This window comes from Sesamum indicum, linkage group LG10 (genome assembly GCF_000512975.1).
Source record: "Sesamum indicum cultivar Zhongzhi No. 13 linkage group LG10, S_indicum_v1.0, whole genome shotgun sequence".
NCBI lineage: Eukaryota > Viridiplantae > Streptophyta > Magnoliopsida > Lamiales > Pedaliaceae > Sesamum > Sesamum indicum.
Window position 1 is genome coordinate 943,265 of NC_026154.1, and position 21,670 is coordinate 964,934.

Below are 21,670 nucleotides of genomic sequence, written 5' to 3' on the forward strand. Positions count from 1 at the left end.
CACCATTGCTATTCACTTTGTATTGGGATTCCATCTCTAGTGTGTGTGTGTGTGTGTGAGAGAGAGAGAGAGAGATGTGAAAATGGGAACTTGATTTTTTTGTGTGATATGGGGAGGAGGTGGCAGCATGTATATATATTAATAGATATGTATAGATGCACATAGAGAAGTGTGTATGTGTGTGAAATTGGGTGCTGGAAATGAATGCATGATCGTGGAGGGTACGTGTGTGTAATGGTTGGGGAAAAGACAGACGTGTGAGTTGGGATGCTTTAATGCAATTGCAGTTTTGCATACGGTGTTCACACTTGTATTTCATTACTCTCTTTGACTCTGAGCTGCGGGGGAAGGGAAAGATAGGGATGGACTTCTCTGCAATTTTGACTTCTCTTTTACATCTATTTGAAAATTTAAACCAAATCCATCAACTCTTATCTTTTTTTAATATATTTATTACAATCATTAAAATTAAATACTTATATCTAATCAACGCTTACTATTAAAGTAGAATAATATTTCAGACATTGACAGGATTCAAACCCATGATAGTATAGTTTTCGAGCCTCAACTTCGTTAATTAAATTAGACACCATTGACTCTATTGACAGCTGTTTGACACCATGCTCGTGATAGTATTTTTTTAAAATTATATTATATTATACTTATATGCATAATGAATTACCAAATATTTTATGTGTGTTTATGAAATATAAAAATAATATCAGTTGTAATAAAGACAATTGAGTGGAAAGAATGGTAAGTGTGTAGGTAATAGACCACTTGGTTGTTGTGATCGATTGCAATTAACTACAAAAAATGATTCTACTTCACATGCAATAGGGTTGGTATTCTTTTATGGGGTTAAGACTAATTAAGCAATGAGTTAACGTTAAGTGATACATTATAATGGAATTTACAAGAAATTTATTGTATATTAATAATTAATAATTGATCTTGAAATTAACGTTCATCTAACAAAAATAAAATACATTCTATAATGGGCTGTAATGAATAGTATTAATTTTCAAATAATGAAAGAGTATTAATTTTTAAATAATTCTTTTTGAATGATATATAAATAAAAAACCTGTGAAGCTCCTCTAATTACTATATTTTAATTAAATTCAATTAAGCAAAGTAATTAATTAGTACAGGCAGAAAATAGAATCAATAATTGGAAAAATGAGATGAAATTGTGGAGAGCTGATGACGCAAACTCAGAGAATCAAGGATGGTATGAACGCGTTCATTTACCATTCAAATTCTTCTGACCCCAACATTTGTTCACATTTTTGCCACCTGACCCCAAAAGCAAAAATAAGAGTTCCAATTTTGACCATTGAACAGACAGATACACTAATTACGTAAAGCAGCTGTCATGATGGATTGTATTGTGGGCGTTGTGTATTTATTTCTGCATTAAATTTTACAGTTCCAAACGATAATATTTTATATTATATATTTGGTCTTGAGGATATTTTCTTTGGTTTCTTGATTTTGCCCAACTGTGGAGTGTGGAGGGAAACGCACCACCCGGCTTGCGCGATTTCCTATGGTCTACTATGATCGCGTGTCTGCGTCGCCCACGTCCACACCACTCATTATCACCCTTCCCGAATAACTTGGGACTACAGGTTTAGAGTTATTGGGATGCGTAGGCCAATCATTTCGACGTTGATATGATTTTGGATTTGATCAGTGTTATATTGTGTCAGGTAATATTCTTATTGATTTTGTTGAATTTTACAATTTAGTTTTAAAAAATATCTTATTAAAAAAATAAAATTTTACAACTTATAAATCGCTCGAACTAATTATTTGTAACTGATGATGGATGTTGATCGACATTACTAATAAATTGAATACAAAGATTAAGTCTTAAAGAGTAATACAACAGTAGGAGGTGTATTTATGGTTTTGCCCGCTAATATATACAGACAACAATTATATCTCAATCAACGACCACCCTTATGGGACGTTGGGCATGTCGGGCCAGGTTGAATCGATCACTTAGAAATGGCAGGATCTTGAAATCAACCAAGTAATTTTGACTTATTTTCTCAAGGATTTATTGTCCGTACGTATTTATCCTCATCATTGTTGGGAGAAAACTCTCCACTAGTGAGTCCAAATAATAAACCCTAATCAAATTATTATAGAGAATCGTGGGCTCCAAAAATCCTTTAATATTACAAATCAATATTACCGAAATATTCGAGGAAATATTAACAAATATACTTACATAAAAATATTAACATTAAATGAGGAACAAGAACAGAAAAGAGATAAATGGCTCAATACCAGATTCGGTAGGGGTAGCCCACAGCTACCAAGATCGGCAACCACTACACCGGTTACTTAAACCCAAAACACACCACCAAGGCTCAATCACTCAAACAACCACTAACGGTCAGACACATAGATCCAAATCAACAAATCAGGTTTCCACTTAGGAGATTGTTCATTAAGAACACTTTGATCGGAGAAAAGAGAGATACAAATGTTTTGTTTTCTTTCGTTGTTTTTCACCAGAAAACTGGCGGCTTAAATAAGGAGAAAAACATTGATACCGGAGAGAGAGGATCAGAGAGAGAAAGGGCGAAAGAGACGTAGGGAATTACGGTTAGGGTTTTTCATTCTGCACATAGAGAGAGTGAGAGACCTTTTAAACTGAAGAGGACCAAGTCGGCTCTGAGTGGCTGGGTGGTAGAAGTGGGCCAAGCCAATAATGGGCCAATGCAGTAGATTGGGCAGCTATCTAGATGAATAGGTTTTAGGTGGTGGATTGGGTTGGGCCTACCAATGGGTCATGGGCCATAATAATATTACATTTTACAAGCATACTCGTTATAAGAATAACAATACTCATGATACGACTGATGCGTACAAAAATCGCACGAGTCGAATCGAATATAGACTGAACTCTTTGGTCAGGTTGAATTTTTCTCAAGCGTGAGAAGGGAGGACTTGAGAAAAAGATGTTAGCACTTAATGCACAATTTTGTATCAAATATTGAAATAATAATGTTGGGAAAAGAAAGTATTAATGAATCGTAATGAAATATGATAAAAGATCACAAATAAGTGAGAAAATGCATGAGAAAAATTGCTTGTGAGTGCTCCTAAAATATCATCCCCTATTTAAGGGGACTAAAGTCGTTTTTATAGCTGAGGTCTCTAAGTGTTAAGGGGGTTTGGTCTTCGAGAGGGTTGAGGGAGGTGGTTGGCAGCGGATAAGTATCTCTAGGAATCCTTATATTATTGGCCAAGGGATCTTATGGGAGTTACTTCTGGTCAGGAAACTTTAGGGGAGCGGGGAGTCTACTTCTCTAGGAGTATGCTTTCCTTAGCTTCCTCTTAATGACCTAGTTCAGTGGCGATCCTCCAACTGAACAAATGCCTAGTTGGCTGCCACGGTAGATCTTGGGTTTCTTGAACATGCCAACTCTCTAAGCCATAAGCTTTCTTGGGTTGCTATGGAAAGAGGGGCAAAAACCCTTTGCGTCTTTATCCACTTTAGGCCTTTCGGACTAGTTTGTTGGGCTAAGAAGTGGGCTTGATTTTGGGCCACCTATTTGTGACCACATCAACAATATTAGAGAATAATTATTAAAATACGCTAAACATATATTGAAGTATAACTATTATTTATTTCTAAAATAATTGTTAAAAAATTAGTAGAAATAAGAATTTAATTAAGTTGCCACTACTATTAATTAAGGGCAAATTACAATGGGTTCTCATGATAAATGTTACAATTATAAATACGTCATCGTTATTTGAAAAATTACAAATATCCTCTAAAATTAACTATCGTCTAGTCAGTACCCCCTACAATGGGCTGTCACGAGGAATTATTTGTTAGACAACTACTATTTCCCTATAATGGACTTTCACGAGGAGGTATTTGTTCGACGGCCAGTAATTTTCAACAATGGGCTGTCAAGAAGAGATATTTGTTATACAATCTTATTTTTGTGAAAGTATTTCTAATATTTTAAATAATAAAAGAATATGTATAATTATAATAAATCTCGAAGAACCTGTTGTAATTCACACATTAATTAATAACATATACATAGTGATAATTCAGGAATTATAATAACACATAGAGTTGTCGTTAAGTTGTTACATGTGCTATTGATTATCTATATAATAATTTACTAATTATTGATAGTGATATTTAATTGTTAACGTGAGGGCCAAGCCAATCATTGAGAACTCTGATGAATTTTCCATGTATAAAACTAATGTCATCCAAATAATAACGAATAATTTTTTTAAATAATGATAATATTCTTTGGTAGTGAAAATTTAAATTATATATTAAGCACGACCAAGTTTTTTAAAATGAAATTATCATTTTACTCAACCTTAGCTGTAATCTTCACTAAATTATTTAAAAATTAGATCAGAATCTTCACATGTGAAGGAGATCGACAAAAGAAAATCATTCCTATGTTTTATTTACCTAAAATTAATTTGGTCAATGAAAATCCGATTTAATTAGATAACGATGTGATCCCCTTAATTTTAATTGTCAGTCACTAATTTATGACAACTCAAAGGTAACGTATAACATGCTATAGAATTAAGATATTCCTTTTTATTGGTTTTATGCATTTTTTTTAAATATCGATTATTTTAAATTAACCAACATAATATTATTATTATTATAATATTTAGTATTTTTAAATTAATCAATAAATTCAAAGTAAACGAAGAAAAAATATAGTACTATTAAAAGTAAATTAAATAGCTATATATGACTCAAATTCACAATTGAATTATTTGCATTTAATTTTAATTTAGAGGGTAATTTTGTAGTTTGGAATCATCCGAAGCAATGTCGACGACGATTTGTTAACATCGTTTGATGATAATTATATATATGTAAAAAAAATATATATATATATATATATAGTACAGTTACAGCTTGACATATAGAAAAAAGAAATAGAACTTAAATAATAATTTTCTTTGTTATTAATCTTAAAATAATTGAATGATATGGATGTATTATGTAGTCATAAGTTATAAGCTATATCAAAAGATATGAATCTCGAAAATATTTATATTTATTATATGTATTTTTATGCAATTTATGACTCGATCGATACCTCATTGTACGTGGTATTATCGGCTTGATTCTGTATGAGCTTCAAGAATTTGTCCTAAAAAGGCGGCTGCTAAAGAAATAAAAGTCTTTGAGTTTATAAGCTGCTCAATCTGCCCGTCTACAACACATATGATGCTTGCCTACGTTATCAGCCCTCGATACGAGGAACTTAGGACAAATATATGACTTCGTCCCCACATATGCCCCCAAAATGACTCGATCAGTGCCCCCAATATTGTACGAGGTATTGTTTATTTTAATTTCGTATGAGTTTTTATGATTATATTTTAAAAAGAGGTATAAAAAAAAACGTCTTGAGACATATAAATTACTTAATTTCATTATTTATTTATGACATAATTGATTGAATAAAGAAGTCCTTTTAGGCATTGAAATGAGCTGAAAATATTCGTAAATCAAAGGATAAAATCGTAAATTGGAAATAGAGGGGAGGGAGTTTTCGTACCAAGTTCCATCATGTTCAATTCCGCAGCCGTTAAATATCTTAGTCAAGATGTTGAATTTATGTATTTTTCTAACACCACATTCTTTTCTTGATTGCTCCACGACAATAACAATCAACTTTCATGTCTGAATTGTACATCAAATCAATAATGTGGAGGCCTCTCTTTTATATTTATTATCTACTTATTATTCCTACCTATTTTTAAATATTTGTATAATATACGCTTATGAACTTATTTTTACTATATAATAAAATTATGGAGCTTCTGAAAATATATTCAAATTAAACACTCATATCTTAATTTTAATTACAACTTATAATATTATTTTTTTATTAATCGTTGGTTAAAATATTGTATGATGTTTATAGCAGTTGAATAATGATACGTAGTTTAAAGATTTTGGTAGCTTAATTAGTGTCATGTTGATGCCACCAGTCTTTATAGATTCATAAGAGAGTTTAGATGGTAGTGTGATTAATTAGTTATTACCCACTTAAGTGGCTCTTAATAAAGCATTTTTCTAGTGCCTAATTTATTTTTATTTCTTTTGAGTTAAGCGTCATCAATTATTATTAATTAAAATAAATTCATTATAATTATTCATATATATTGAATATTAATCTAACAACAATCATACTTCGATCAATAATATCAAATAAATTAAATCTAATCAACACTTATTATTATAGTAAAAACAACACCTATTATGCAGTAGAATAAACATCTCATGCACAAAGCGGACATCAATTTCGCCAATAGAGTCCAACCTCATTGATTGGCTAGAGCTTAATCGTATTAACAAATATAATAATCTACTTGATCAATTTCTTAAAAAAACATTCTTCAATAATATAAAGAAGAATAAAATATATAAATTATCGTATCACATTTTTCTTTTATAAATAGAGAGAGAGAAAAAGAAAATTAAAGAAAGAAAACTAAATTACAGGCATTGTTGATACAGTAAAAAAATTGATATTTCACATACCGTCATTTATGAGTAAAAATAATCTTTTATATATATATAGATACATATATTAGAATAAATAATGTATAGATAGTCTTCAAATGATGGGCTTACCAAATTAGTTGTCATGACCCAACAAATTAATAATTAAATTGTTCATCATAGTCTTTTGAACATCTACCCATTAAACAATTTTAAAACAAGGCTACAAACACTACATCAGTTCACATAGCATAGACACCAAATATTGTGGGGGCCCTGAGTGATTGTTACAACATCTTCATTTATTTATTTTTAATCTTATATATATAAATATATTATTCATTTCTACATTATTAAAAAATATACATATGAACATGGGCAGGAAAATTACCAACAATTTCTAATGTTCAAGAAAATGTTTGAATTTGATTATATTTTTTAATACGTTCAAATTCTTTTGTTTGTCAACTTAAGAAAGAAACCTATTTTCTAATAATTAATATTGAATAGTCAAGACCCCATGTAAATTCAACTTGTTACATTCATACCTTCCATTCAAAATATATACAATTCAATATGTTCCATTCCCATGTATATATATATATATATACATTAGGATTAATCACACCTACCTCTCTCTAAAATATGAAATTGTAATTATACCTTTTTTAAAAATTCTACATTTACAACTATATTTCTTTGTTAAAATTTGAAAGATTAATAATATTGATTTCAACCCAAACAGATACAAAAAACTTTTAATTTTAAACATCAATCAGCACATTTTGTATATATTATTGACAATATGCTAGCTTTTTCACTTAACAACGGCTATTTTTTATCCGATGATAATAATTTATAAATAATATTTTATTAGAATAATACCATTTTAAATTTATATATATTGCATTTACACTCCTTGTAAATATAAAATATTACTAATACAGTATCTTTGTCAATAAATTAAATGGTATGCTGAATTAGAGATAAAATTAAAATTTAATGTAAATTCTTTGTTAACGTCAGTATTTTTTGTTCAAATCACAACAAAAAGAATATAATTGTGCGTGGAGAATTTTTGAAGGAGTGCAAGTATTATACCAATCTTTTTTTTAGAAAGATATGTAATTTCACATTTACTGAGGGGTTGTAAATATAATTGAGCCTATATATATATATATATAAGCAATAGTCAATGATAGATTGTTATTGAGTTTTCCAAGCTTTTTTAATATTATATTGTTAGTTTGATTCAACTAGTAATTGTATCCGTGCAGGTCAAGGCATCCCACCTATGACATTTTATTAGCTCAGAATATGAACAAATATACTAATTATATACACATAATTATAATCATAATAACAAATAAAAATTGCTTGGCGTGTAGAAATGTATCACCCAAACCCCCCCCCCCCCCAAAAAAAAAAAAAAAAAAAACCCCCCCCCCCCCCAAAAAAAATAAAAATAAAAATAAAAATAAAAAAATAAAGAAAGAAATTTCCGCTCTCTATATATATCACATTCATATCCCCTATAATCTTAATTACTGTTCAACAACACATAGAGACAGAATACGTACGTATAGAGTGTCCATGGCGTCCACAGATACAGCAGCTCATTCGGAAGCCGGAAAGCTGGTGGATAAGGCGGCGACACCATCGGACAACCGAGGTCCGGCGGAGAGAGCACCTAGTAGTAGGTCGTTCGCGGCGGCGGATGTGGTGCTGAGATTCTTGCTGTTTGCTTCAGGTGTGGTGGCGGTGGTGGTGATGGTCACAAGCAAGCAAACGGAACTTATTCCCATACCAATTCCTCCTTTCCTCACTCCTCGACCTGCCAAATTCACTCACTCACCAGCTTTCATGTAAGTCTCTGTGTGTGTGTAAAATAAGTTTTTATTTTATGATGATTATAAGTTTTTATTTGGCTGTGGAGTGGGTGGTGGTTGAACCGTAGTAAGTTATACGCAGTGCAATATATTTGTCGTTTGATAGGTATATATTAAAAAGAAATGATCAATTACATGATAAGTATATCTTATTATGTGATTGTTTTGATTTGGATAAAAAAGCTCTTGTAATTAAAAATATGATTGTGAGTATGTCCTTAATTAGTTTTTTAAATACTGTATGTATGTGTTCTTGGAGCTCTAATATGGCGCCTCAACACTATTTTGTCCTACAATTAAAGTGGCGGATTTAAGTTTCTATTTAAATTATGGCATCATCTATTTTATTTAATATGTATATACAAATTATGTAACTATTTTATTTAGAAATTTTTTTATACACTATGTTGAATAAAATATAAGATGTTATATGATTTGAAATAGAAAATTGAATTTGCTAAAAGTTGTCTTACGTAACACTTGTTTTGATCTTTTTGTCTGTAGAAAAGGTATTATATCTTTTATTTTATTTAATATACAAAATTGGTATAAAATAATTTTTTAAATATATAATTAGGGTGTGTTTTCATAAATATTAATAAAATATATAAATAAAACAACATTTCGCATTAAAAGACGCAAGCTGTTTTCATTTTATCTTATTTTTAAATTAAGTTTTTAAGATGAAATCATCCTCAAATGATATTAATAGATAATTCCAAGTGGTGAAGAGAAAGGGAATTAAAGGGGGGAGAGATTAATGATTGCTCTTCATTGATTGAGTTCTTTTTCCAGGAAACTAATTAATTAATTTATATATATATATATATATATATATATATCCAGCATATAATTAATACTAAAAGATTATTTATTTGAATTTTGAATTAATAATTGTCTGTAGCACATTGTCATCAGCCCAAATGGCCGAATGACAAGGCCCATTAAAGGGCAAATTTGTTATAAACAAATATTTTTTTTATTCAAAAGAGAAAATTATATCTCTTTTGGTGAGTTTAGTACAATTACACATAAATCTCTTATAATTTAAAAAATTACGTTTAATATCTCTAATATTTATTTTTATCTAACAAATAGAGTCATTTGTTAGTCAAAATTCAATGAATTTGTTGATTTTAGTAAAGAAGTTGAATGAAAATCCGTATTTACCCGGATTGACTTATTACTGACCTATTACAAGTCGAATAAATCTTTTCTGACCAAACTATCCTTATACATTTTCAAAAGATTTGTTTGACCTGCAATAAGTGAGTAATAGATCAATTGAGGATAAATACGAATTCCCATTCAACTTGTTGCTATTGGCAAATTTGATGAATTTTTTACTATTTATTAGGCAGAATCAAGCATTAGGAGTATTAGGTGTAATCTTCCCAACCACGAGAAGTTTACATGTAATTATCCTTATTTAAAGTTCATAATTTTTAAATCCATCAATCCAAACGAAACTTTCATATTTGTTTTTTTATTTTTTCGTAGTTAGAATTATTAAAACATTTTTTTCGTAGTTAGAAAATATGGAGAATTACCCTCTCACATATGACCTAAGCCAACGGGTATTTTCCTATTTTTATTTTTATTTCTTTTTAATTACTGAAAATAATTAATAAATTCATTGTTGATGATGCAGATACTTTGTAGCAGCACTGTCAGTTGCAGGTTTATATGGAGCTATAACCACACTCATATCCTTGTTTGCCCTCCGCAAGCCTGCTTCCTATCCAAGATTCCTCTCTCATTTTGTTATTTTTGATGTGGTAATCTCTCGTTTCAAATCCTTTAACTTTGAGCGATGCTTTGTTGAATATCAATGAATTTCAAAATCGTGGAGTCATTTGAAATTCTTTCTCCCATCAATTCAAATGTAGCCGGAGAGTTGAGAATTTTGATTCGAACCAGAGGAAGCAAAAGTATTGATTCTTGACAATGTATGTTGTGCAGCTATTGTTAGGAATTGTGGCTGCTGCGACAGGAACAGCAGGTGGAGTTGCTTACATAGGTTTGAAGGGCAATACTCACGTTCAATGGAGAAAGATCTGCGACATATACGGTGAATTCTGCAGGCATATTGGAGCTTCAATTGCTGTCTCCTTGTTTGGATCCGTCGTGCTGGCGTTGCTGGTTTTGCTCTCCATTTACTCCCTATCTAAGAGAATCCCAAAGCACAGCTACTAATACTGACTGGGCTGTGAATGTAATTCATATCCCAGAAACTCTTCATCAGCTAAATCAGTTTGTTTCTTGTGGACCGTGGAGCTTTGCGTCGTGTGTGCATATGTAGATGTGTGATTTTTCTTGTGCAGTTTGCTGAACTAGAAGTCAGAACCCATACGTCGTGTATTCATTTCTGTATATGTGATTCCATAATGTGTTCGACTGAACTCAAGAATTATTTCGTTTTAGTTTCGATCTCAATAAAACGACTACTTAATTCAACCCTTGTGACAGTTCTTTTTACTTCTATGAAGCAATTAACCAGAATTCATAACATGTACATATTCTCGTTTGACATCGGAATGAAGATCACTATATATCAAACTCATCGTAGTTAAGTAGAATCAGGTGAACCACATACCTTAGAAACTTCTCAGACTAAAAAAGAATGGTTGAGAGAGTAGGTGTTCTAACTCAAAGTTGTACAAGAATTTAGTTAGAAAATCGTTTGCTCCCCCAACTCCTGACCAGACATTCCTTCTTCTAGTACCCTCTGGAAGAATTCTTCCAAAGTGTCATTACCATAGCTTGGTGTCTTCTCAGCATCGTATTCTCCAGTCTTAGGATCCCAAATCAACATACTCTCGGCAGCATAATACCTGCCTATCTTTCCAAACTCAGCCGCATCTTCCAGGGAAGGGAATATCTTGACAAGGAAATCAAGAACTCCAATCGCAAAATCCATTATTTGAATTGGAACTTTCAAGAACTTAGGTTCTTTCCCTGCAAGCCTAAACAGCATCTCCCCTTGCTCCAATGGGGTCAATGCATCTCCTGGTCCACCAATCGGTAGAATCTTATTGATCAATTCTTGGCTCGACACACAATCCGTGATAAATGAAGCCAAATCTGGCTCACTTATAGGCTTGCAAGCGCACAATTTTCCATCTCCAAACATGACATAAGGCTTGCCATCCTTCACCAACTCGACCTGACCTGCTAAGCTCTTGAAAAATGCAGTAGGTCTAACAATACTATAAGTGAACCCTTTATCCTTCTTGGCTTCTTCGATCAACTCAGCCTCGAATTTCAACTTTGCACGCTGAAATTCAAGAAGGGGCTTTTGCACACAAATTGCAGACAACAGAACAAAATGTGCAGCTCCAAATTTCCTACCAGCAAGAAGACTATTCTTTGTGGCCTCGTAATCAATCAGCCATGAGTCCTTTACTCCACCAGACCTACTAGCAAGACAAGAGACAACAACATCCACAGACATCCCAAGATTCTCAATGCTTTTCTCTAATGATTCCAAGTTTGTGACATCTGAAAAGCATACATTCGCACCACTCAACAATTCCAAGGTCTCCTCTTTACTGTTCTTGCCCCTTATACCACTTCTTTCCCTTGCAATTGCCGTAACATTGAACCCTCTTTTAACTAACTCCTTTACTACAAATTTTCCAATATAACCAGTAGAACCCACAACCAATACATTAACATCTTTTGGATTTTTGCCTCTGAACGAAATTTTGGGTGTTTCAACAGTTGGGGTAGCTGAAGCTGTCACAAGTTTAAATCTTTCTTTACTAAATCTTTTGGGTTTAGACAAATACACAGAAGGAAGAGGAATAGCATATGGAACTGTAGTTACCTGGACTTGGCTAATCAAATGATATGAAAAATGCCTTTTAAAGCTGCGGCTTTTTGATGACTGATACGTAAGTCCATTGCTGCTGAAGGGGGTGGAAATAGACATTTTTCTTTTTGTTTGGTTCAAGAAAATGGAATTCTTAGACAAACTTGGGTTTATGGTTCAGACAGAGCATTGTGTTAAAGAAAAGTTCCAAGATTGAACAAAAATCTGAGGCGAACGACGGCAGGATAGTATACCTGGTGACAATATGTTTTTCGCCTCTATCAGAGTGGAATCCAAATGAATGGTTGATATTTGGTGGGAAGATCACAGAAATTCTAATCTCGGCAGCTATTCTTGAAATCTTGACCAGGAAAAGAGCAACAGTTTTGGGCCGGTAAAAGCCCAAATGTCTAGACATGTGAGAGTAGCTGAAGAGTACAGCATACAGCCCACAAAACTATTACAATATCATATACATTGCATTTGATTATTGACAACTACTGTAACTTGTGTTTCGTGTAAACAAGAAAGTTGATTGTAGAACAAAGAAACGGTCACTTTAAACTAAAACGTTGTGCCATCTTTTGCGAGGAATCACATGATCAAGAATTCAAGATCACCGCAGTCCACATAGCTTCAATTCTTAACAATTGACTTGGGCGGCGAAAAATTTGGCTGCATAAGCAGCAGGAGACAGAATAGAATAAATAAAAACACCATAACACGTGTACAGTTACGAGTTACTGTTAGAATTTTTCTTTCAGGCTTTGAGCTTCGTAGCATCACAGGAAACCATCAAAATCTTCGAAATTCATCAGTCATCGCCATACTTTTCCTTCTTTAGCAGAAAGGGATAGTCTTCTTTGAAACAAGAAATAACAACCCATGAATACGCATCAGGCGATCAGCATACAGAATACACTCCCTGATGATATTGCCCTCAAAATAGCTTCATCGCTACAGGTACTTTCTACTTATCCTATGGTAGTAGCTATCTATTACCCTTTTGTTTTCTTTCTTTTTCCCCCACTTGTTTCTTAATTTTGACTTAAATCGTTCTATGAGAAGTGGGTTTTGAAAAAGCTCTAATCTTTCTCTCAGGTTTCTGATGTGTGTTCATTAGGCAGTTGTTCAAGGTTTTGGAGGGAGTTGTGCGGGTCTGACTATGTGTGGGAGGCTCTATGCAAGGACAGGTGGCCTGGACATTTTGTGGATGAAAAATCTTCTGCTTCGCAGAGTCAATCCCATGAGGTTGATCAAGAAATGGATTCCAATTCAAAGGTCCTTTGTTCAATTACAGAATTTTATGTTTCAATTTGTGTTTGGCCTGAATAATGATGAATTTAGATTTTTCAGGTTCGCAGATGGCTGCATTATTGTTTCAAGTATTAGCTTCATCTTCTTGTTGAACTGTTCTACTTGATGGTGAATTTTTCATTTAACGAAATCTCCCTTATTCAGTCCATATTTTAATTCTTGTACTTGAAGTGATACGGTGGAAGTTTTGTCTTTTTGAGATACAGTGAATTGGTAATGAAATGCTTAGTTGTTTCCTAATAGATTAGGAATTTCTCCTTCAAAGTTAGGTTGTCATTTTGTGAATTATGACATTTTGGGATTCATGAACCAGACAAAGTAATTGACCAATTGTTATCATAATAGGCGTGTTACTTCAAGTGTTACTATCTTGATAAGGGCACCACTGATCCCTGAGTTATATATATATATATATATTAGTTTCACCAGATTCTTATTTCATTTTAGGGATGGAGGTGTTTGTACATAAGCAAGCACAGTGAGATGTCTGGAAAAGCAGACTTGGTAACAAATTTTGTGGAAAGAGCTTTAGCTTATGAATCAATTGAGGTTGGGAATTACTTGAAAGCGATAGAATTGCTGAATTCACTGCATTTTGGATTCAAAGATGTTCAGATATTCTTACTCAAACCAAAGCTCAATGTGCTGCTTAACTTGGTCGGCTTGCACTACTGTGTCGTCTGGCTTGGCATTCCGGTAACTTGTTCTACTACTCAAACGGATGCATTTGATGTTTATTTGCTTTAGATTTCACTAATAATCAGCAAGATACCGGAAAAAAATGTCTTGACTTGCTATAAGTGGTTTTATGGTTTTTGTCCTTCGCAACATGTGTATGCAATTTGACCCAATCAAATAGTAGTCAAATATCTTTTAGGGATGTGGTGAATCCTTAATGTTTTGTAGATTCTGCGTTTATGATTAAATTCTTTTAGCATTTCGAAGCCTGTTAATTTTATGGTCCCATGAGCAATGGCCTTCAACTGCTTCTCTTGTTTAGTTTCCTGCAAATATTCTTTTGTACCATACCAGTGATTGCCATCGTCGAGTTCTATACATTTTGGGCAAAGTTGCATGAATCAAGTTGGTGGATTTGATTCTTGTTCTGTAATTCTCTTCCGGGCACTACTATAAGAAGAAGTTCATAAGCATGTTTATATCCTATTGACGGGCTTGCTGACTTGGTGGAATGATGGGTTGGATCTCCCTGTGAATGTAGCTAGTTTCATATGTGATTATAAGAAATTAATGAAAAATCACGATTAAGAGTTGTTGCTGAAATATTTTCTGCTGCCTTATAGGCTGACTACGTCATAGAAGCACTTAACAGCAGCCGGATCTCAGAAAGGCAGGTGTGCGTCCAGTGGTGGAAGCTTGGCAGATGGTTTTATGGATTCCGTTTGCGGGATGAAGTACATTCCCGTAACGTCTCTCTACGAGATCTACCTGCATCTAACGAAGAAGTACTTGGAGTTCTTCATCGTGGTGCCATTCACGAAGTTATTCGTGTTCAAATTTCTGCTGCTAAGCCCTGTGGGTCATCCTGGTCTCACCAAGTTGCTTAAGTGTGCGAAACTGAAAGCTTCAATAGTTCAACTATGTAAATACATCTGTGGGGGTGTTCTTGGATTTGTATATCTTGCAAGAGAATCAGATGTGAGGAGGCATTAATGTATCTATATGTAATGTTGGCCTGTAAATAGGTCTTTGTACAGCTTTAAATCTATGTTACTCAGTTATTCACATGTGCAATTTGATTCTATCCATTGTTCCTCAGTTGCCAGAATACCACAGTTGATCTAACAAAGATTCTTGATATTTTCTTTGTTATTGTTGGAAAACAAATGTCAACATCTTGAAGGAATACAGATGGAAATTGAAGTCTTCCTCAAGTTTCACTGAACAGATGTTCACCCTCAAATTAAATTGAAAGTAGAAAATAAGTACAGATTTATACTGCAAAGCTATGATCAATAATGTTGATGTTTAAACTTGTTCACTGCTCAGCCACAGTAAACTGCAGGAACTCATCGGCTTGATTTTTCATATCCCTGCATGTTGAGGCACAGAGAAAGTCATTATCAACATTAGCGCAAGGGAAATCGACAAGTTGAGTCTTGAAACCATAAACAAGAACTAAGATCTCACAGCTTCCAGAGCAGAAGAATACTGATAGCCTTACTAAAAATAACTTCTCGAACACTGCACTTTTCCTCATAAGTCCACACATCGACCCCTTCAGAAAACTCGACGAATTAGCATGATTTATCCTTGTTTTTTTTCAATACATTGGAAGATAGGTTAGAATAAATGTATCACCAATGCACAGGAACTAGTCAAAGAAACACTACAAACAACAAAAACCTCCAATAGTCTCAAGTCTCAACAGTATCAGCAGGAGAGTGACAAAGCCATCTAAACTTATCCATATAAGTTCGATAGAAGGTAAAAACTGAAGCATAAAGAAGGGAGCAGGAGTTGTACCAAATTGGAAGTCTATCTGCAAGGAGGGCACCGATATATGTATGTAACACGGTGCCTTGGTGGTGAAGTGCAAACAACTATCAGCATAACTGCGAGAAAAATCACCACTAAGAATCCTGTTATGTCCAGTCCTCCATCGTCTGATTCACAGCAAATCTTCCCCATGGCAGGCACAGGATACACAACAACTGTTGAATAACAGAGGAGGTGAAGCTTGTATATGCTTGGGAGACAGTATTTTAATGGACAAATGTCTTGGTCAATCACATTTATTAATTTTATGTGGTTGCTTAAAAATAGTCTAATTAAGTAACCAGACAAATATATGTATAAGTAGCATATGTTTCAGAAAATGATAAATGGTAGTGTACTGATGACAACAAAACCTACCTAATCATCTTAGCCTATCTTAGCATCTTGTTTTCTATAGTTTACTAATTCAGTTCAACTCTTTTGGCCATTGTAAGAATTACTTGTAAGGGAGCTCTTTCTTTCTTTTTATTTGTGGGGTGGGGGACAGCTTTAGTAGTTATGAAATTGAAATATGAACAGAGCCAAAGTCATCTTTGTATTGAGTAAAGATTCTTTTTTATGTGGCCTGTTTGTTCTCGGTACATGCTCCTCTAAATAGATCTCTTTTTCTTCCCCAAAACCATTTTTGGAATGTAGATTAACTAGGAGTTGGTTCTTCCAACGCCATTTTCTTCATTTTTTTCCTGTATCCTTGCCAAGAAAATTCTAGGTAGGAACTATCAGAATCGGCATTTCAAAAGAATGCCCTGGCGATCCTTCCGTTGACTCCTTTGCTTTGACAGACTCAAATAAAGATCGAGTGGATAACAAAATGATGACAATAGGAAAACCAAGAATTAGCATCATCAGTTCAAATTCTCGTTCACATAATATAATGCTAAGAGAACATGCCGCAGACAACTTAGTCATTCTACAAAGAGACATATATTAGCTTTCTGACAAGGAACACAAGCGCCAGTTGAAAAGTAAAGGCTCGTTCAGACTTAAAAAGGCAAAACTAATAGCCTTAATGGTGCAATAATCAGGCTGCTCTGTATACAGTTTGGTTGATATGGTAATGTTCCTTTAATCGAACTTACAGTTGAAGGAGAAGCAAGTTATAGCATATACAAAACCTTGAAAGACTCGTGGTCCAAAAAAAATGTTGGAGAAATATAAGCTCTTTTCTCTCTCAAACAATTGATAGTTTCCAAGCTCCGATATTGTATGTAGATTCCGCAATGCTGTCGCTTCTATGTAGATATAGCAGAAGCGCAGCATAGCACTATATTTCATATCATCTTTCTGCCTTATTTAAAACATAACTCTTATCTGTCCGGTAATCCTTCTTCGAAGGCTTTGACTTTCGTGGAGCACCGACACCAGCAGGGTCAACCAATGGGCCAGACCATGTCTGAATAGGTTCTTTGGAATAAGAGAAGTTCATGGAACTGAACGGGACATCAGGAGGATCAAAGGCTGCATCAATGTGATGTGGAGAGCCCAATGTATAACCAAGCCCTCCATCCTCATGTGGAGGAGGAAATTTTTCACTTTTGCTCTTTGCATTTGCATGGTTGATTAGACGACGTCTCTGTTTCAAGGAGTTACATGAAGTTGCAATAAATTTTGTAGATAGATACGGTATGAGTATCATACAGCATGAAACTTGCATAACATCAATACTGACTAAACAAAAATTATTAAAAAACTAAACTCTGGTCCTTGTGAATGGTCATAAACTCCACAGCATTGTCATATTAAGCATATCAGTATTTATCTTTTTATATATCTTTCTCCTATCCAGTACAAATAATAAAGGAAACAATAGTTTCAAATTGAAGATCTTCTATTAAATTCAGCATGCAAAGTAATAATTCAAAAAAAATAAAATGGTCCCTAATCAAAAATGTAAAGGCTCTGACATTTGAATGGGCAACCTAAGTTTGGTTTTAGTTACCAGGGTCAAAGCTAATGTAGGTTTGTATTCTGAAGATAGTATGTGATCCCAAAGTGATGACACACACACACACACACACACACACACACACAAAAAAAAAAAAAAAGCAGATAACTGGTTCTAAAAGACATACATCAAGATTGGCTCGCAGCTCAGCATTGGCTTCAGGGCCAGGCATTGGCTTCATTGCTCGCTCACGTGTCCGTGTTTTCTTCACACCAGCTTGCCTTTTACCAGTGTTTCTCAACCTGCCATTTTGAAATAAGGACACAATTAATTTCACTATTCATCCAGTAACAATGGCAAGACATGACACAAAATCATGCATTTATTTGCAAACACGTACATGCACATCATATCATTACATCACAATGGAAGACATCAATAATGGAGGTAAAATAATAAAATGTGACTCCCATAAGTTCACCTTCTGGCTTCTTCATCCCTACGCTTAGCATCCATCTCCTTACTCGGTGGATACTTTGGAAGGCTGGAAGGATCACAGGCATAAGGCTTGGTTGTGAAGAACTGCAACAGAGAACAGAATTGAATGCTATTAGAGCTTACTATATAGAAAAGGTAGGCGGCAATTATACAAAGATTACTCCGAAGGAAAACAGAAGGCCAGAGAGAGGAGAGATGCAATCATAGAGGGTCTTATCATAGACATCGGAAGAACTGTCCTTTTCATATACGGAGAGGGTTTGCTACATAGATATACCACTTTCTAAACCTGTTCTGAAAGAATTGCTATTTTCTTTCTTTTTATCATGTTAGTTTTGCAAACATGAATTTGTTTGTCCGTGTGTGTCTGAGTTTGAGAGAGAGAGACAGAGAGAGAGAGAGATTACTTCACTTGTTAAAGCAGCTGTAGCAGTTTGACGCTCAGCCGGATCAATTGCAAGTAGAGTCTCAATTAAAGGCAAGGATGACAGTGGGAAATCCTTAAATGCCTCTGCTATACGCCTTTTGTATGCTTGTTGTGGCTTGAATATTGTTGCATGAGGCAGCTTTGACTTTTTCCAATATTCTTCAGATGGGGAACCACATAACTTAAAAATCCTGTGCAGTTGTTCCACCTAAGCACAAGTAATATGTAACTAATCCAGTATGATATCAGGTGCTTGCATATATACTTTTTTTAACTCTAAATTCAAACATTCAACAATAAGAAGCCTGTCAAATTTACTCAAAAGCTTATCTAGAAGGCCATATATAACTACTACAGTAGACTCAGGAATTGCACCATACTTTAGTCAATGTTTGCAGTAGACAATGAAGACAAAAATGTCCAACACATCAAAGCAAAGAAGCACCTTTTAAAGTCAAGTGATGAGATGCACGTATGCAATCATTAGACCTAGCACTATCCAAGAAAATGTGAAAGCTCATACATAACAAAATCAGGCAAGTTTCAACTTTCAGGTAATGATACCATGAGAACATTATCATGATCAATCTTTCACTCATTCCACATAGTCACTAAACTACTGATTAAGGGAGTGTATTATCCTTATCAGTAATTTCAGACAGATATCTAGACATGTTACGTTCAACTATGTTTATACTGAATACATGATCATTTTGATTTGAGTGCAGCCATTGACCAAATATAGTCGAGTAAGCAATTATAGAAAGATTATGTTACTTCTCACTTACTCATATATAAAATATGCACTTGGACCACAAAAAAATGATCATGAAGAGTCTGAATCCAACAGCTACAACATATACCTCTGTTCGCCCAGTCATAATGGGCTTCCCAGCAAATAACTCAGCTAAAATGCACCCAGCACTCCACAAGTCCACGCCTACACCATAGTCAGTGGCACCGAGAAGCAGCTCAGGTGGTCTATACCACAGAGTAACCACACGATTAGTCATGGGCTGCTTGTTATTAGGGTCAAAGAAGGACGCCAATCCAAAATCAGCAATCTTAAGAACTCCTCCATCATCAATTAGGAGATTGGAACCTTTTATATCACGATGCAATACGTTGCGTTTGTGGCAGTGTTCAAGGCCAGACAACAGCTGACGTACATAGCATTTAACCTATTATATCAATCACCAAATGAAAGAATTCAGAAAAATCCTTGAAGAAATATTCAAATATAATCTCAACTGAGGAAACCGAAAACGCAGAGTCCCCACCTGAGGCTCTGTAAACTTTATGCCAGGGCTCGAAGAAAGGCCGGCCAAGTCATGCTCCATATAATCAAACACTAGATACAAACTACATGACATCCTTGATGTCACTAAACCTTGTAATTTCACAACATTTGGATGATCCAAGCGGCGCAGAATCAAAATTTCCCTAACATTTGGATGATCCAAGCGGCGCAAAATCAAAATCTCCCTAGCCATAAACCTCACACTCTCAGGCTCTAAGTTATCAAATCTAACTTTCTTCAACGCAACAATCTTCCCCGTTTCAGTATCTCTAGCTTTATACACATTACTATAGGTACCTTGCCCAATCTAATCAAAAACCAAGAAAAAGAATTAGAAACAACAAGAAAGTTGAAACCCACCAGTAAACTAGTTAATCCTACAAAACAACCACAAGAACTAAAGAGATTCACTTGCCTTATCAAGCTTTTCGAATGTATCAGCCCGACGGGGAGTCCAGCCACTGAGAGCCTCACCTGCAACCGCCACGAGCCAAGAAGGCCATCCAGCAGCAACTTGCTCACCATGAACATGTTTAGGGGGGTTACTCAACCTGGGATTCAGCTTAGACCTCCTCTTCTCGTTTCTCGATTGCTTCACAATTCCGTCCTCCTCTTTCTTGTCCCCACCATTCTCAACTTCACCGCCACTATCACCCTCCTTATTTACTACTACCTTATCTCTCCTCCCTGAATTCAATGACACATCTCTGCCTCCAACCGTGCTTCCCTCCTTCCCAACTACAAAATCACCAGTAGGTGGCCCTGGCGACGAAATCTCTTTCCCAAAAGCACAACCCATCTCTTAATGAACCAACCCCTCATTTCTCACCACATAGCAAATTCTCGGCCCTCACCCAAAACCACCAAAATTTCACCGATTACTCAGTATCAATGAAAAGCGGCGTACAGAAAACTACAAGTATTTAGAGACCAAGGGAGTAAAATAATAAGCTTTACTCGATCCAACACATATAGTCAGAAGAATCCCAGATAAATTTGCATTCGAATAAATGGGAAGGGGTGTAATCAAAGTGAGTAAATGAGAGGGTTTTGATTGGAGAAAGCAAGAATCTTGAAGCACAACGGACCAAGAACCCTGGCTCTGGCTGGCTTTAGTGCCCAAGAAAGCAGGAGCAGCAATTATGATTTTCTCAAACCCCGCTTCTTATGGCGGTCAAAGTTGAGCTACATAAATTCATAAAGCAACGCCAATTATACATACAGCTAATTATTGGTGGCTTTCTTATTCTTTTTTTTTTAATTATTATTTTCGGCTTTCCTTTTGATTTAGTATGAAGAATAAGAAATATACATTTAATAAATTATACTATTAACTGCTTGTTAATCTATTTATAATTTAATCTTTTAAAATTTGTTGTTAACTGTTATATAAATATTGATCTTGCATGATTGGATAGAAAATAATTGTAGCACATTAGCATTATTATTATTCTTTTTGATGAATAATTGAAGCACATTAGCTTCGTT

At 34.4% G+C, this 21,670-nt stretch overlaps 5 protein-coding genes and 1 long non-coding RNA gene across 7 annotated transcripts in view; 2 read left to right on the forward strand and 4 right to left on the reverse strand.

The window, feature by feature from the left end:
• Positions 1 to 176, reverse strand: part of LOC105171427 (CASP-like protein 1E2) — a gene marked incomplete in the record, with an annotated part of 2,001 nt that extends 1,825 nt beyond the window's left edge. Inside the window, 1 exon segment of the mRNA XM_011092544.2 lies at positions 1 to 176. Within this exon segment, the coding sequence (XP_011090846.1) occupies positions 1 to 163 (163 nt within the window).
• On the forward strand, positions 8,064 to 10,881 carry LOC105171429 (CASP-like protein 1). Its single transcript, XM_011092546.2, has 3 exons — positions 8,064 to 8,400; positions 10,076 to 10,202; positions 10,387 to 10,881. Exons 1-3 carry the CDS (start codon positions 8,129 to 8,131, stop codon positions 10,618 to 10,620), a joined length of 633 nt encoding a protein of 210 aa, XP_011090848.1. The 5' UTR covers positions 8,064 to 8,128; the 3' UTR covers positions 10,621 to 10,881.
• On the reverse strand, positions 10,786 to 12,602 carry LOC105171428 (divinyl chlorophyllide a 8-vinyl-reductase, chloroplastic). Its single transcript, XM_011092545.2, has one exon. The coding sequence runs from the start codon at positions 12,356 to 12,358 to the stop codon at positions 11,096 to 11,098; it is 1,263 nt and encodes a 420-aa protein (XP_011090847.1). The 5' UTR covers positions 12,359 to 12,602; the 3' UTR covers positions 10,786 to 11,095.
• Positions 12,933 to 15,315, forward strand: LOC105171430. The gene is made up of 4 exons (XM_011092547.2): positions 12,933 to 13,201; positions 13,340 to 13,519; positions 14,003 to 14,251; positions 14,857 to 15,315. Exons 1-4 carry the CDS (start codon positions 13,124 to 13,126, stop codon positions 15,118 to 15,120), a joined length of 771 nt encoding a protein of 256 aa, XP_011090849.1. The 5' UTR covers positions 12,933 to 13,123; the 3' UTR covers positions 15,121 to 15,315.
• On the reverse strand, positions 15,350 to 16,473 carry LOC110012721. The gene is made up of 3 exons (XR_002287924.1): positions 16,040 to 16,473; positions 15,704 to 15,791; positions 15,350 to 15,606 (listed from the first exon to the last, which is right to left on the reverse strand). It is a non-coding gene; the product is annotated as an uncharacterized LOC110012721 (long non-coding RNA).
• On the reverse strand, positions 16,984 to 21,368 carry LOC105171431 (probable serine/threonine-protein kinase At1g54610). 2 transcript variants are annotated; one of them, XM_020697439.1, is made up of 8 exons: positions 20,598 to 21,368; positions 20,371 to 20,489; positions 20,163 to 20,328; positions 19,746 to 20,063; positions 18,863 to 19,090; positions 18,439 to 18,539; positions 18,145 to 18,259; positions 16,984 to 17,645 (listed from the first exon to the last, which is right to left on the reverse strand). In XM_020697439.1, exons 1-8 carry the CDS (start codon positions 20,979 to 20,981, stop codon positions 17,349 to 17,351), a joined length of 1,728 nt encoding a protein of 575 aa, XP_020553098.1. In that variant the 5' UTR covers positions 20,982 to 21,368; the 3' UTR covers positions 16,984 to 17,348. The 2 variants fall into 2 exon arrangements, with proteins under 2 accessions (XP_020553098.1, XP_011090850.1); XM_011092548.2 differs by having other exon boundaries at positions 20,163 to 20,489.